Genomic DNA, 13,416 nt, shown 5'->3' on the forward strand with positions numbered 1-13,416 from the left:
GGATAGGCCGGATGAGCATATTAACATCATCCGGTACTTACATCTTATTCACGATATGCAGCGAACGTCCAGGAGATCGGAATGGCGGACATACGATGAGAAGTTTCGGCGCAAGCAGGATTGCTTGCGGATCATCGATTTCGGGTGTAAGGACGTTGAAGTGTGGATGGACGTCAATCGGGCTACTCAAGATTTGAAGGAGCCCCGGAGTACGGGGGATGATGGGCAGCAGGCTGGCCTTCCTTCACAGGGGGCTGGTGCGGAGGCTGCGTCTGGTCGGAAGGTGGGGGCTGCTGGTCGAGGGTTTGGGCAGTCACTTGCGAAAGGGAAATGTTTTGCGTACAATAATGCGTCGTGCTCGTTAGGCCGCAAGTGTCGTTTTCGACACTTATGCTTGCGCTGCAGTGGGTTTCATCCGGCCTCTAACTGTTTTCGAGGAAGTCGTCAGGCACCGAGAGCAGGGAAAGCAGGTACAGGGAAGCCCGGCGGCGGCGGGGGTGCGCAGTAGGGCTCCGACATCAGTTAGGTTGGATACTATGGCCAAGTGGCTCAGATGGTATCCAGATCAGGAGGTTGCAGAGTTTTTGTTAAAAGGTTTTCAGTTTGGTTTCCGCCTGCCGGTTGTGGGCGAGGTGCGAGTACGGGCCCCGAGGAATCTTCAGTCAGCTCGCGCTTTTCCATTGGTTTTACGTGAAAAAGTTGAGAAGGAAGTTCGGTTGGGCAGAATGGCTGGTCCGTTTGCTCTGCCCCCTATGGAGGATAAGGTTATTTCTCCGGTGGGGGTGGTCCCTAAGAAGACTCCGGGTTCCTTTAGGCTCATTCAGCATTTGTCTTACCCATCGGGGTCATCCGTCAATGATGGGATACCCCCTGAGCTATGTTCGGTGGTGTACCAGTCGTTTGACGAGGGTCTTGGTATTGTGCGGACTTACGGCCCAGGGGCCCTGTTGGCTAAGATTGATGTGGAATCAGCATTTAGGTTACTTCCTTTACATCCAGACTCATTCCGTCTTATGGGTTTTCGTATCGGGTCGGAGTTCGGGTCGGAGTATTTCATTGACAAGTGTTTGCCAATGGGATGTTCCGTTTCCTGCACATATTTCGAAAAGTTCAGCACCTTTTTACATTGGTGCGTAGAGTCTTCTACTGGGGGTCACGGGGTAGCGCATTACCTTGATGACTTCTTGTGCGTTGGGCCTGCAGATTCCGAGCGTTGCGGTGAATTGTTATTTAGCATCAGAGCGCTGTTTTAGCATTTCGGAGTGCCAGTGGCTGAGGATAAGACTGAAGGGCCCGTCTCGTGCTTATCATTTTTGGGTATCGAAATTGATACGAGGGCAGGTTCGTGTCGCCTTCCCCAGGCCAAGGTTGCCAAGCTTCGCGAGGTTATCGGGCAGTTCTTAGCGTCGCGCAAGGTTACGCTTCGGCAGGCTCAATCTTTGTTGGGCCTTTTGAACTTTGCTTGTCGAGTCATCCCGATGGGCAGGGTTTTTTGCCGGAAGTTGGAAAGGGCAACGGCGGGGTGTTCCAGGCCGCATCATTTCATTCGTTTGTCTTCCGAGATTAAGCGAGATTTGTCCGTTTGGGCTGCTTTCTTGGAGGAGTTCAATGGGGTGCGGATCTGGTTGGCTCCGGTTGTCCGCAATGCGGAGTTGCAGCTTTTTACTGATGCGGCGGGTTCATCGGGGTTTGGGTGCTACCTCGAGGGATCTTGGTGCGTGGCTTCTTGGCCTGAGGAGTGGTTTCGGAAGGGTCTAACTAAGGATCTTTTGCTGCTCGAGCTTTTCCCGATTATGGTAGCCTTGGAGGTGTGGGGAGAGCGTCTGTCTGATCGGAGCATTTTGTTCAGATGTGATAATCTGGGCGTGGTGCATGCGATTAACAGTTAGAGGGCAAAATCGATTGTGGTGTTGAGGGTGCTTGCGCAGCTTGTGTTGGCTTGTTTGAAGCGGAATGTGTGGTTTCGCGCGCAGCATGTTCCCGGAAAAGATAATGGAATTGCCGACGTTTTGTCCCGGGGGCAGTGGGAGAGATTTCGGGTTTTGGCACCTGAGGCTGATGCTTTTGGAATCCGCTGTCCCGATTATGTTTGGCAGGTGATTGGGCCGGCCTGGAGGAATTAGCGATGCGGTCATTAGCTCCGAGTACGCTCAAGGCTTACAGCCAGGTTTGGAGTGAATGGGAAGAGTTTGCCCGTGGACAGGGGCGTGAAGGTAAGAGTGGGCATCGGTTGATGCTTTCTTTTATTTGGCAACTCTTCGTCACTGGTAGGTCTAGAGCGGTCGTGTCACGGTACCTGGCGGGGATTTCATTTTTCACTAAGCTGAAGGGTCTCCCTGATGTTACAAAGAGTTTTCTCCTTGCGAAGGCTCTGAAAGGTTGGGCGCGGTTGGCGCCAACACGGCCTGATAAGAGACGCCCGATTGATGCGTCTCTTCTGCCAGCAATTATCGGAGCTGTTGCCGGCGTGGCTGCTTCAAGTTTCGAGACTTTGTTATTTGAATTGGCTTTTTCCATGGCGTATCATGGGGCTTTTCGAATTTCGGAGTTGGTGGCGCCGTCAAAATGGAAAGATTCGCCCATGCTTCGGGAGGATGTTGTTGTGGATGAGAGGTCCTTGCTGTGTAGGCTGCGTCGCTCTAAGACGGATCAGTTGGGTAGAGGTCGATGGGTTACGTTGGTCTCGTCTTTGGATGATCGCATTTGCCCGGTGTTTCTGGCAGCTCGCTACTCGGCAGTTCGGCCCTCCTTGCGGGGGTCCTGGCTGCTGCATTATGACGGGTTGCCTTTGACGAGATACCAATTTCGGTGGATGTTAGGTCGCTGTTTGGACAGCGTGGGCCTTTCACCTGCAGCATTCTGCACGCATTCATTTCGGATCGGAGCAGCTACGTCGGCCGCAGCGGCAGGCTTTTCCGTCAGGGAGACCCAATTGTTAGGACGTTGGAAATCTGCCAGCTACAAGCGTTATATTCGCCCAGTGTTATGAGTTATTGGTTTGCAGTTGTTTGTGAATTGTTTGTTTCACTGTTTAAGCATGTCAATGTCCAGTTTGTTAGTGCGTTATCCCCTGTTTCATCCTACTCAGGGATTAGCTACTCGCCGTTGCTGGCAGTGGGGGTCTGGAGTTATTTTTCACTTTTTTGCCTGACCTGACGGACTGAATTCGATTTAATCTCTTTCATTCGGCTAATTGGACTCCAATTGAAAGTCCCTCGGCAGGTTTTTTAAGTTTCCCCCTCCCCTCCCCCACCCCCTTCCCCCTTACACTTCTTTTGGAACATTAAGGTTTGTCTTTTAATTTATTTTATCCCTCTCCCATTGCGTCTTTATGTTCGCTTCGATTGGCTTGAAGCTTGTTTGCACGGCCAGGCCGTGGTATCCAAAAAAAATAATTTCTTTTTGGCAGATCCTTCAGGTTTATTGCAGGAAATAATTAATTTTGGCCGTTTTTACTAACTTACTTTTAATTCATTTCCTTCGTTTTAGGTTGGGTGGAGGATGAAATTTCAGTGTGGGTAGTTGGACACTCTCTTATGTGTACTGGGCAGCCAGGTTTATGGCCTCTAAGGGGGCACTTTTTTTTCCGCGGGCGCGTGGTATTCGTTGGCTCGGTTGGCACGGAATGTTGTGGCAGGACCTTAAGGATAGGCTGTTGAGTGAAGCTCGGGCGCATGGTATCCCGAGGGTTTTGGTGGTGCACCTGGGTGGCAATGATTTAGGTAAGAGGACATCGTTAGATTTGAGATGTTCTATGGTGAAGGATTTGGTTAGTATTGCCGTGGCCTGGCCTCACTGCACATTGGTTTTTTCTTTTATAGTTCCCAGGTTGTGTTGGCGTGCCGGATGGTCGCCCTATTGATGAGACTAGAAAGGTGAATTCGGCAGTGGCGAAGTGGGTTCTAGCTCACGGTGGTGCGGTGGTTCGCCATGATAGGATCAAGTATTGCTGCGATTACCTTTTTCGGGCAGATGGTGTGCACTTGTCGGAGGAAGGGTTGGTGTGTTTCCTGGAGGATCTGTTTTCGGCTTTGGGTCGTTTAGGTTGTGGGTATGGTGGCGGTGCGAAGCCTCTTTAAGAAGAGACTTTCGCTGTTGGCGGAAAAGAGCGGCAGGTTCTCGTGTTTGAGTTGTTAGTCACAGTTTTCAGTCGGTTTGGTGCTGTTTAGGTGCACTCTCCTTCGTTGACTGTTATATCTGCTGGACCACCCTTCAGGGGGCAGTGTCATCACCCTTCAGGGTGGGTAGTCAAGATGAGGGTCTGAGTGGATACCCATGTTTTGTGATTATGATTGGTTTAGATTTAAGTAGCTGGGGGTTGTTTGTCAATTGGTTTTCAGCCGTTCTTTTTTCTGGCCACCATACTCTTTTATTAAATTTGCATATTAATATCATTCTATTACAGGTTTTTCTCTAGTTTATTAGATTATATAATAAATAGCTAACAACTTTCTGCCAAAATGCATGTCTCCGTGTCGTTATTTTATAGTATAAGTTGTCTGGAATTGTTCATTGTCATGAGGAAGGTACACCCCTCAGCAGTAGGAGGTTTACTTGTTACATTAAGTTCACACACAGATTTTTCTTTTGTTCGTTTTTGTTAACTGAATATAAAACCATCCGTAATAATGTATTATGATCCCTTGTTCTTCCTTCCTCTATTTGTTGTAGATATAATCAGGGCCTACTGTGCACCTGTTCAGTCAGTACCTAAGGAACAGGTGCATTTGTGTGTGGAGAAGGCTTTTCTCATATTACTACATTCTTTTATCTGCGATTGCTGTGTCCTGCTGTAATTGTACACAACTGCAGACCAAAGTCTTGGTTCTTAATGATCCAACACTCCCTTATAGCAAATAGACAATCAAGATCTAAAGACAGAGGCAGAATTGCATATAATAATACTTTTCATCTTCATTTTATTGTCTTCTTTTTTTTTTTTTTTAGAAACTCACTGTACCATTTACTGTTATTTGTGTAATGCAATCCAGTATGCTAGCTGCTAAATTCCCCTCTGTCTATGGTAAGCTGCAGTGAAACTAATAAGAATCTCAAGAATCTGACATTAAACAGTTCCCTAAAGCTTTTAATAAAAAGAAACCCTGCAAGTGTGCAGCACTCTGTTGCTCCTGGTGTCTGATTTTTATCAAATCTTACACTAGTAGCTGCCTGATCATCAGTACAGGATTTTATTGCGAAGTTTGATATATTTTTCTTTATGCCTTTTTTTTTTTCTCTCTCTCTTTTGTTACTTGTTGCAATTAATCTATTATTATTTTATCAATGTTGCAATAGGTCCCGAATCATTGTTGGATATATAACTTGTGTCTGTTACTTAAAACATGTTCTGTTTCCAGATGGTTGGTTTATGAAGAGTCTGGATTCCAAGGAGTACCATATATTTTGGAGCCTAGAGAGTACCCTGACCTTTCATTTTGGAATACCCAGGAAGCATACATCGGATCAATGAGACCTTTGAAAATGGTGAGATCAATACGTCATATCTACTGGAGATAATGAAAGGACAGTAGATAACATTTAGTAATGTGGGAGAATGTGGTGGTTCTTTTTTGATTAAAAAAAAAATATTGGGTCTGTATGCTTATTATGTGTGTAGTGTTCCACAAATCAGTAAAGAGTAATTTTTCACTAAAAGGATCATATACTATAGTATATTTATAGTAAAGGCATCTAATATGGGAAATAGACCTTTTAAAATATTCATTCCTCTCCAGTATCAATTATAAGCAAATGTATGGTTTGCATATTTAACATATGAAACGTCTTAACTGAGTAGGGTTAATAGGTGTGCTTTGAAGTAAATAATTAATTCTGATAACAATCTAAACAGTGGCATCTATTGTTTTAAACATGTAATAAGTATGCCTGATGTTTCGCCACGCTACACTGTGCTTCCTGTTCCTTTCTTAATGCTTAAGTAGGAACTATATATTTTTAGTATTCTGTAAACATATGACATTGGCATACATCATTGCACTGTAAACTTTGCTATTTGATATTTTTGGATTTAGTCATTGTTCGCTTATAATACATTAGCTAAAGTACCCAGCGTTGGGTTTAAATTTTCCAGTTAAGTTATCAAAGGGCTCGATTCAATGCAGCACAGATTGAATAGCGCTGGGAACTAGCTCCGGGTGCTATTCTTGTCTGCGCGACGTGACGCCCGACAAGAGGATTTCTTCTCGCAGCCCCGGAGGGGTGCGAGCAGAAATCCAATAAGAGTGCTGGCACGTTGCTGTTTTCTGCCCTGGAGGATACTGGTTCTCATGACAAAACACCCTGTTTAGTCCGCGAGAACTGACCTTCTGTGACATAACAATGAGCTGAATTGAATTGTATATGGGAGCTCATTCTTAGACGCTGAATTGAATTGAGCCTAATGAGTTGGATGTAACCGTCAATATATTAAAAATAATGAATAGCTTAGTAGCTCTTCCAACACACCCATGAGGTGACTGCTTAGTATTGTTTTCCTTCTGTTATCAATGTTGCTATTTGTAGGCTTTTAGGTACGCTACATTTTTTGTCTTCCCAACTTCATTTCTGTCAGTTATTTTAGGTAATTGAATTATGGTTATTTCTGTCGGTTATTACAGTTCATTAAATTTTTCCATCAAATCCATCCAGTGGAAGGCCCTGAACAGGGTATATGTAATAGGGTCCCAGTTTGCGGGAGGTGCAGGATGCCAGCCGATCTGAGGGTTTTTTAAAGCAGCAATCATTTTACTAGGCTTGGTTTTGCCTTGTAAATGATTGCCGCTTTAAAAGAAACCTCTGAGATCAGCCGGCATCCCACACCTACGACAAACTCGGACCTTATTACATATGCTCCCCTGTGTCAAAGATTTGCCCAGCATACACAAACAGTAAGTCCAACCGGGACCACAATCCCCTTGGCCCCAAAAAGGATGAATTTTTTCTTAGTTGAAACCCTGACATGTAGGATGAAGAACAAACATACATACATGCATACATATATATTTTGTTTACATATATCTCCTGTATAATAGCCCAGATCTGTGACTGTGTGTCTAACGCTGGGCGTGGCTAGGAGCTCTCATTGGGTTAGCAGCAGGTCTATCACATCCAGTCCACAGCTGATAGTGTGGGAGGGCGTTTCTCACCCAGTTACATCCAATGGGAGGCTCTGCCCTTTGGCTGCTGTGTGTTCCCAGAGTGGGATTAACAATGGGACTGCAGCTCCAGCTCCATACCCCAAAATAGGCCCACTGCATGTGCAGCAACATACCCTCCAACAATTTACACCTAAAAATCGCTACAAATTCGAAAAGGGGGCATGATTACAGGTAAAGGGATGTGGCCATCCCCTTTTATACTTGCAATGGAAGTTTGGAGAGCCAGAAATCAGTACAGACCATAAAAAAAAAAAAGGTACTGTATCTGCCAAAAAGGTACAGTGGAGGGTATGGCACTGCATCTGTAGCAAGTCTCTGTGCTGTAGATAGGGGAGGGGGGGATTCCTTTTACTGCAGCGTCCTATGTCCTGTGGCCAGTCCGCCTGCCCCCTCGAGCATCAACAATCCCCACTCCCTAGCCGCGGAGCAGGTGGAACAGAAGCTGCTGCGGGCACCAGCATAGATGTGTATGAAAGCAGCGCAGCGGAAGGCTTTCATAGCCCTCCCTGCGCCGCATACTCTCTGAGCCTCCTCTGCGCGTGATGTCACAGAAGTGTCTCACAGCCACGCCCAGATCCCCAGAGGCCCTGACTCCGCAACACAGCACCTGGCCTGCCGGCCTGGTAGCCCCTAGATGGCTAATGTAACGGATAGAGTGGGTGATATTGCGGAGCGTAATGACTGGCTGAATCAATGTAAAAGATGACAGTGCTGTGCAGTGCAGTCGGTGTTCAGTGTCACTGACACTGCACAGCACTCTCACCTTTTACATTGATTCAGCCAGTCAGTCAGTTCTGCCAGCAAGTCACTATTGTTAGCGCCGGTGCCCCAACGTGCCGCATTACAGGGAAGTAGATGCACTAAATGAAGTACAGCGCCCAGCAGCCCTTAGCGCCCAAGCATTCTGGCGCTTAGGGCTACTGGGAGCTGTAGTTTATTGAGTGCATCTTCTTCCCTGTAATGCGGCGCGTTGGGACATCGGCGCTAACAATAGTGACTGGCTGCTTGGCTGCTGTGCGAGTCTCCGGGAGAGCCACTGCCAAAGGGAGGACAGCAGCTTAGCTGCTTCCAGGAGGAGAAGCATTATCCACCCCTCCCCCACTCGAGGTACTTCTGGGCCCCATCCGCTTCACCCCCACACACCCCCTCCACCACCCGCGGTGGCTCCGGATCCTCTCCTCCACCCGTGGCACCCACACACCTGCCCCTCCCCCACCCGTAGCACCCCCGCATCCGCCTCTCCCCCCACCCGCTGCACCCCCGGACCCCATTCACGTCTCCCCCCGCACCTGCCACTCCCCTAACCACAGCACCTATTAGGTGATTCATCAGGCCCTGCGTGCGCTGTCCACACCATTGCAAGGGGCTACGACCCCTTAACCATCACACGCCCTTTGTCTGTGCCATTTTTAACCACTCACACAATTATGATTGGAGGTAATACTCCATGTAATAAAAATATTGCATGCCACTAGGGCGTGCAAGGGTTTTGGGGGCGTAGCCCCTCACAACGGTGTGAGGGCCGTAGGGCGCGATGAATCACCTAGTATGTACGTATAGTGTTATTGTGAACAAAATTCTTGTAAATCCGCCCACGTAAATCTCAAATGTGCCTGAAAGGCACATATAAAAGCTATACCTTCCCCCACCCTTCCATGGTATTTAGTAAAGGTTGCAAAAGGGTAAGTGCAATCTTTTAAATCAGTTTTCTGACTGTTGACACCTTCCTTACCGTGATATGTTTGTATATGTATAGGACTATTTCATCCCTTGTTTGCATTGACATTTACCTTAAAGTGTACTTGCCATAAACATTTTCAGCTTTTAATGTGCCGGTTTTACCGCCTGGAGCTATTCAATTATACATATTTTCATCATGCAGTAAATCTGCAGCTAGATTATAGATTATGTGTTGAGTGCCCAAATCTGTGGGTTACCTTGCGCTCCTGAGTCTTTGAGGAGACATCCACGTTAAGTGCACCACTTGCACAGCTCAGGGCAGAGCAATTAGCCACAGGTAAACCTTCAGCTGATTGAATCAACCACATTAAGTCTTCAATTTTCTAAAAGTAGCTACAGATATTTCTCTAACGTCCTTGAGGATGCTGGGACTCCGTAAGGAACATGGGGAATAGACGGGCTCCGCAGGAGATAGGGCACTTTAAGAAAGCTTTGGACTCTGGGTGTGCACTGGCTCCTCCCTCTATGCCCCTCCTCCAGACCTCAGTTTTACATTGTGCCCAGAGCAGGATGGGTGCACTGCAGAGAGCTCTCCTGAGTTCTCTGCATAAAAGCATTTTTGTTTGGATTTTTTCTCTACTTTTTCTACTTTTTCACAGGGAGCACTGCTGGCAACAGGCTCCCTGCATTGAGGGACTGAGGAGAGAGGAGCAGACCTTCTTGTCTAAGATAGGCTCTGCTTCCTCGGCTACTGGACACCATTAGCTCCAGAGGGGGTGAACGCAGGTTCTTACTGGGCGTCCATCCCCGGAGCCGCGCCGCCGTTCTCCTCACAGAGCTAGAAGAACAGAAGTCGTCAGGCGGCAGAAGCCTTCAGCTTCACGGAGGTAACGCACAGCACTGCAGCTGTGCGTCATTGCTCCCATACACCTCACACACTCCGGTCACTGTAAGGGTGCAGGGCGCAGGGGGGGGCACCCTGGGCAGCAATATAAACACCTTTTATGGCAAAAGACAATATACATGTACAGGTGGACTCTGTACATGTATATAAAAGAGCCCCCGCCATATTTTTGTAAGTTTGAGTGGGACAGAAGCCCGCCGCCGAGGGTGCGGGGCTTCTCCCTCAGCACTCACCAGCGCCATTTTCTCTCCACAGCACCGCTGAGAGGAAGCTCCCCGGACTCTCCCCTGCTTACACACGGTGAAGGGGTGTTTAAAAGAGAGGGGGGGGGGGGGGCACATAATTGGCGGATAACATATCATACAGCGCTGCTGGGGAAAAACATTTTGTGTTGGTCTCCAGGATCATTGCGCTGGGGTGTGTGCTGGCATACTCTCTCTCTGTCTCTCCAAAAGGCCTTGACAGGGATACTGTCTTCAGAAAGGGGTTCCCTGTGTGTGTGAAGTGTGTCGGTACGCGTGTGTCGACATGTTTGACGAGGAAGGCTCGCTTAATGTGGAGGGGGAGTGCTTGAATGTCATGTCGCCGTCGGCAATGCCGACACCGGAATGGGTGGATATGCTGAATGTCTTGAATGCAAATGTTAATCTATTGCATAAAAGGTTAGACAAGGCAGAAGCTAGGGATCAGTCAGGTAGCCCGTCCATGCCTGTCCCTGTGGCGCCAGGCCCTTCGGGGTCTCAGAAGCGCACCATATCCCAGATCGATGACACAGATACTGACTCTAGTGTCGACTATGAAGATGCAAAATTACAGCCGAAGGTGGCAAAAGGTATTCGGTACATGATTATTGCCATTAAAGAGGTTTTGCATATTACTGAAGAACCCCCGGTCCCTGACACGAGGGTACACAGGTATAAGGGGGAAAAGCCTGAAGTCACCTTTCCATCCTCATTTGAACTAAGTGAATTGTGCGAAAAGGCTTGGGAATCTCCGGATAGGAGACCACAAGTTCCCAAAAGGATTCTTATGGCGTATCCTTTTCCACAAACTGATAGGATACGCTGGGAATCTTCGCCTAAAGTAGACAAGGCGCTGACACGCTTGTCCAAAAAGGTGGCACTGCCTTCTCAGGATACGGCTTCCCTCAAGGAACCTGCTGACCGCAGGCAGGAAATTACCTTGAAGCACATTTACACTCATTCAGGTACTATTGCTAGACCGGCTATGGCGTCGGCCTGGGTTTGTAGTGCGGTTGTGGCATGGGCAGATTCTTTATCTACGGAGATTGACACCTTAGATAGGGATGCTATTCAAATGACCATAGAGCATATCAGAGATGCTGCCTTGTATATGAGAGATGCTCAGAGAGACATTTGTTTATTAAGCTCCAGAATAAATGCTATGTCTATTTCTGCTAGGCGGCTCTTGTGGACCCGACAGTGGACGGGAGATGCCGATTCAAAGCGGCATATGGAGTCCTTGTCTTACAAAGGGGAGGAGTTGTTTGGAGACGGCCTCTCGGACCTTGTCTCTACGGCTACGGCTGGTAAGTCGAATTTCTTACCTTATGTCCCCCCGCAGCATACAAAAAAGGCACCTCATTATCAAATGCAGTCCTTTCGTTCCAATAAAAACAAAAAGGTACGAGGATCGTCCTTTGTTGCCAGAGGGAAAGGTAGGGGAAAGAAGCTGCACACAGCTAGTTCCCAAGAGCAAAAGTCCTCCCCTGCCTCTGCAAAGTCCACCGCATGACACTGGGGCTTCCCGGGGGGAGGCAGATCTAGTGGGGGCTCGTCTTCGGTTTTTCAGCCACGTCTGGGTTCACTCGCAGGTGGATACCTGGGCATTAGAGATTGTTTCTCAGGGATACAGGCTGGAATTCGAAAACTTGCCTCCTCGCCGGTTTTTCAAATCGGCTCTGCCGGCTTCCCCGTCAGAGAGGGAGCTAGTGTTGGCGGCAATCCAAAAATTGTATGTTCAACAGGTGATTGTCACAGTTCCTCATCTCCAGCAAGGAGAGGGATATTACTCGACCCTGTTTGTGGTTCCGAAACCGGACGGTTCGGTCAGACCCATTTTAAACCTAAAATCTCTGAACCTGTACTTGAAGAGGTTCAAGTTCAAGATGGAATCACTCAGGGCGGTCATCGCCAGCCTGGAGGGGGGGGATTGGATGGTGTACCTGGACATAAAGGATGCATACCTTCATGTTCCGATATTCCCCCCTCATCAGGCGTTCCTGAGATTTGCAGTGCAGGACTGTCACTACCAATTTCAGACGTTGCCGTTTGGGCTTTCCACGGCCCCGAGGATTTTCACCAAGGTAATGGCGGAAATGATGGTGCTCCTGCGCAGGCAGGGGGGTCACAATTATCCCATACTTGGACGATCTCCTCATAAAGGCGAGATCTCGGGAGAAGTTGCTGGACAGCGTGTCTCTGTCCATGAAGACGTTGCAGATACACGGCTGGATTCTCAATATACCGAAGTCCCAGCTAGTCCCTACAACGCGTCTGACCTTTTTGGGCCTGATTCTAGACACAGACCAGAAAAAGGTTTTTCTTCCGATCGAAAAGGTTCAGGAGCTCATAGCCATGGTCAGGAACCTATTAAAACCAAAAAAGGTTTCAGTGCATCATTGCACGCGGGTCCTGGGGAAGATGGTGGCTTCATACGAGGCCATCCCTTTCGGGAGGTTCCATGCGAGGACCTTTCAATGGGACCTCTTGGACAAGTGGTCCGGGTCCCATTTACGAATGCATCAAAGGATCACCCTGTCTCTCAGGACCAGGGTATCTCTCCTGTGGTGGCTGAACAGTGCTCACCTGCTAGAGGGTCGCAGGTTCAGCATTCAGGACTGGGTCCTGGTGACCACGGACGCAAGCCTCCGAGGCTGGGGAGCAGTAACACTGGGAAGAAATTTCCAAGGTCTTTGGTCAAACCTAGAGACTTGTCTCCACATCAACGTCCTGGAGTTGAGGGCCATATACAACACCCTGTGTCAAGCGGAGGAATTGCTTCGGAGAAAACCGGTTCTGATTCAGTCGGACAACGTCACGGCAGTGGCTCATATAAACCGGCAAGGCGGAACAAGGAGCAGAGTGGCCATGGCAGAAGCGACCAGGATTCTACGCTGGGCGGAAGGCCATGTAAGCGCACTATCAGCAGTGTTCATCCCGGGGGTGGACAACTGGGAAGCGGACTTCCTCAGCAGGCACGACCTGCATCCGGAAGAGTGGGGACTTCATCAAGAAGTCTTCGCACAGATCACGGATCGATGGGGACTGCCTCAAATCGACATGATGGCATCCCGTCTCAACAAAAAGCTAAAGCGGTATTGCGCCAGGTCAAGGGACCCTCAGGCGGTAGCGGTAGACGCTCTGGTGACACCTTGGGTGTTCAGATCGGTCTATGTGTTTCCTCCTCTTCCTCTCATACCCAAAGTGTTGAGAATAATAAGAATGAGCAGGGTCAGAACAATCCTAATTGTTCCAGATTGGCCACGGAGGACTTGGTATCCGGAGCTGCAAGAGTTGCTCACAGAAGATCCGTGGCCTCTTCCTCTAAGGCAGGACCTGCTGCGGCAGGGGCCCTGTCTGTTCCAAGACTTACCGCGGCTGCGTTTGACGGCATGGCGGTTGAACGCCGGATCCTAGTGGAAAAAGGAATTCC

General features: G+C 48.5%; 1 protein-coding gene across 3 annotated transcripts in view; it reads left to right on the forward strand.

Annotated features, from left to right (window-relative positions):
• Positions 1–13,416, forward strand: part of CRYBG1 (crystallin beta-gamma domain containing 1) — a 542,544-nt gene that overhangs the window by 471,234 nt on the left and 57,894 nt on the right. For all 3 annotated transcript variants that reach the window (XM_063917058.1, XM_063917060.1, XM_063917059.1), the window contains one exon: positions 5,358–5,484. In XM_063917058.1, coding sequence (XP_063773128.1) covers positions 5,358–5,484 — 127 coding nt within the window. The remainder of the gene's footprint in view (positions 1–5,357; positions 5,485–13,416) is intronic.

This window comes from Pseudophryne corroboree, chromosome 4 (assembly GCF_028390025.1).
Source record: "Pseudophryne corroboree isolate aPseCor3 chromosome 4, aPseCor3.hap2, whole genome shotgun sequence".
Lineage (NCBI taxonomy): Eukaryota > Metazoa > Chordata > Amphibia > Anura > Myobatrachidae > Pseudophryne > Pseudophryne corroboree.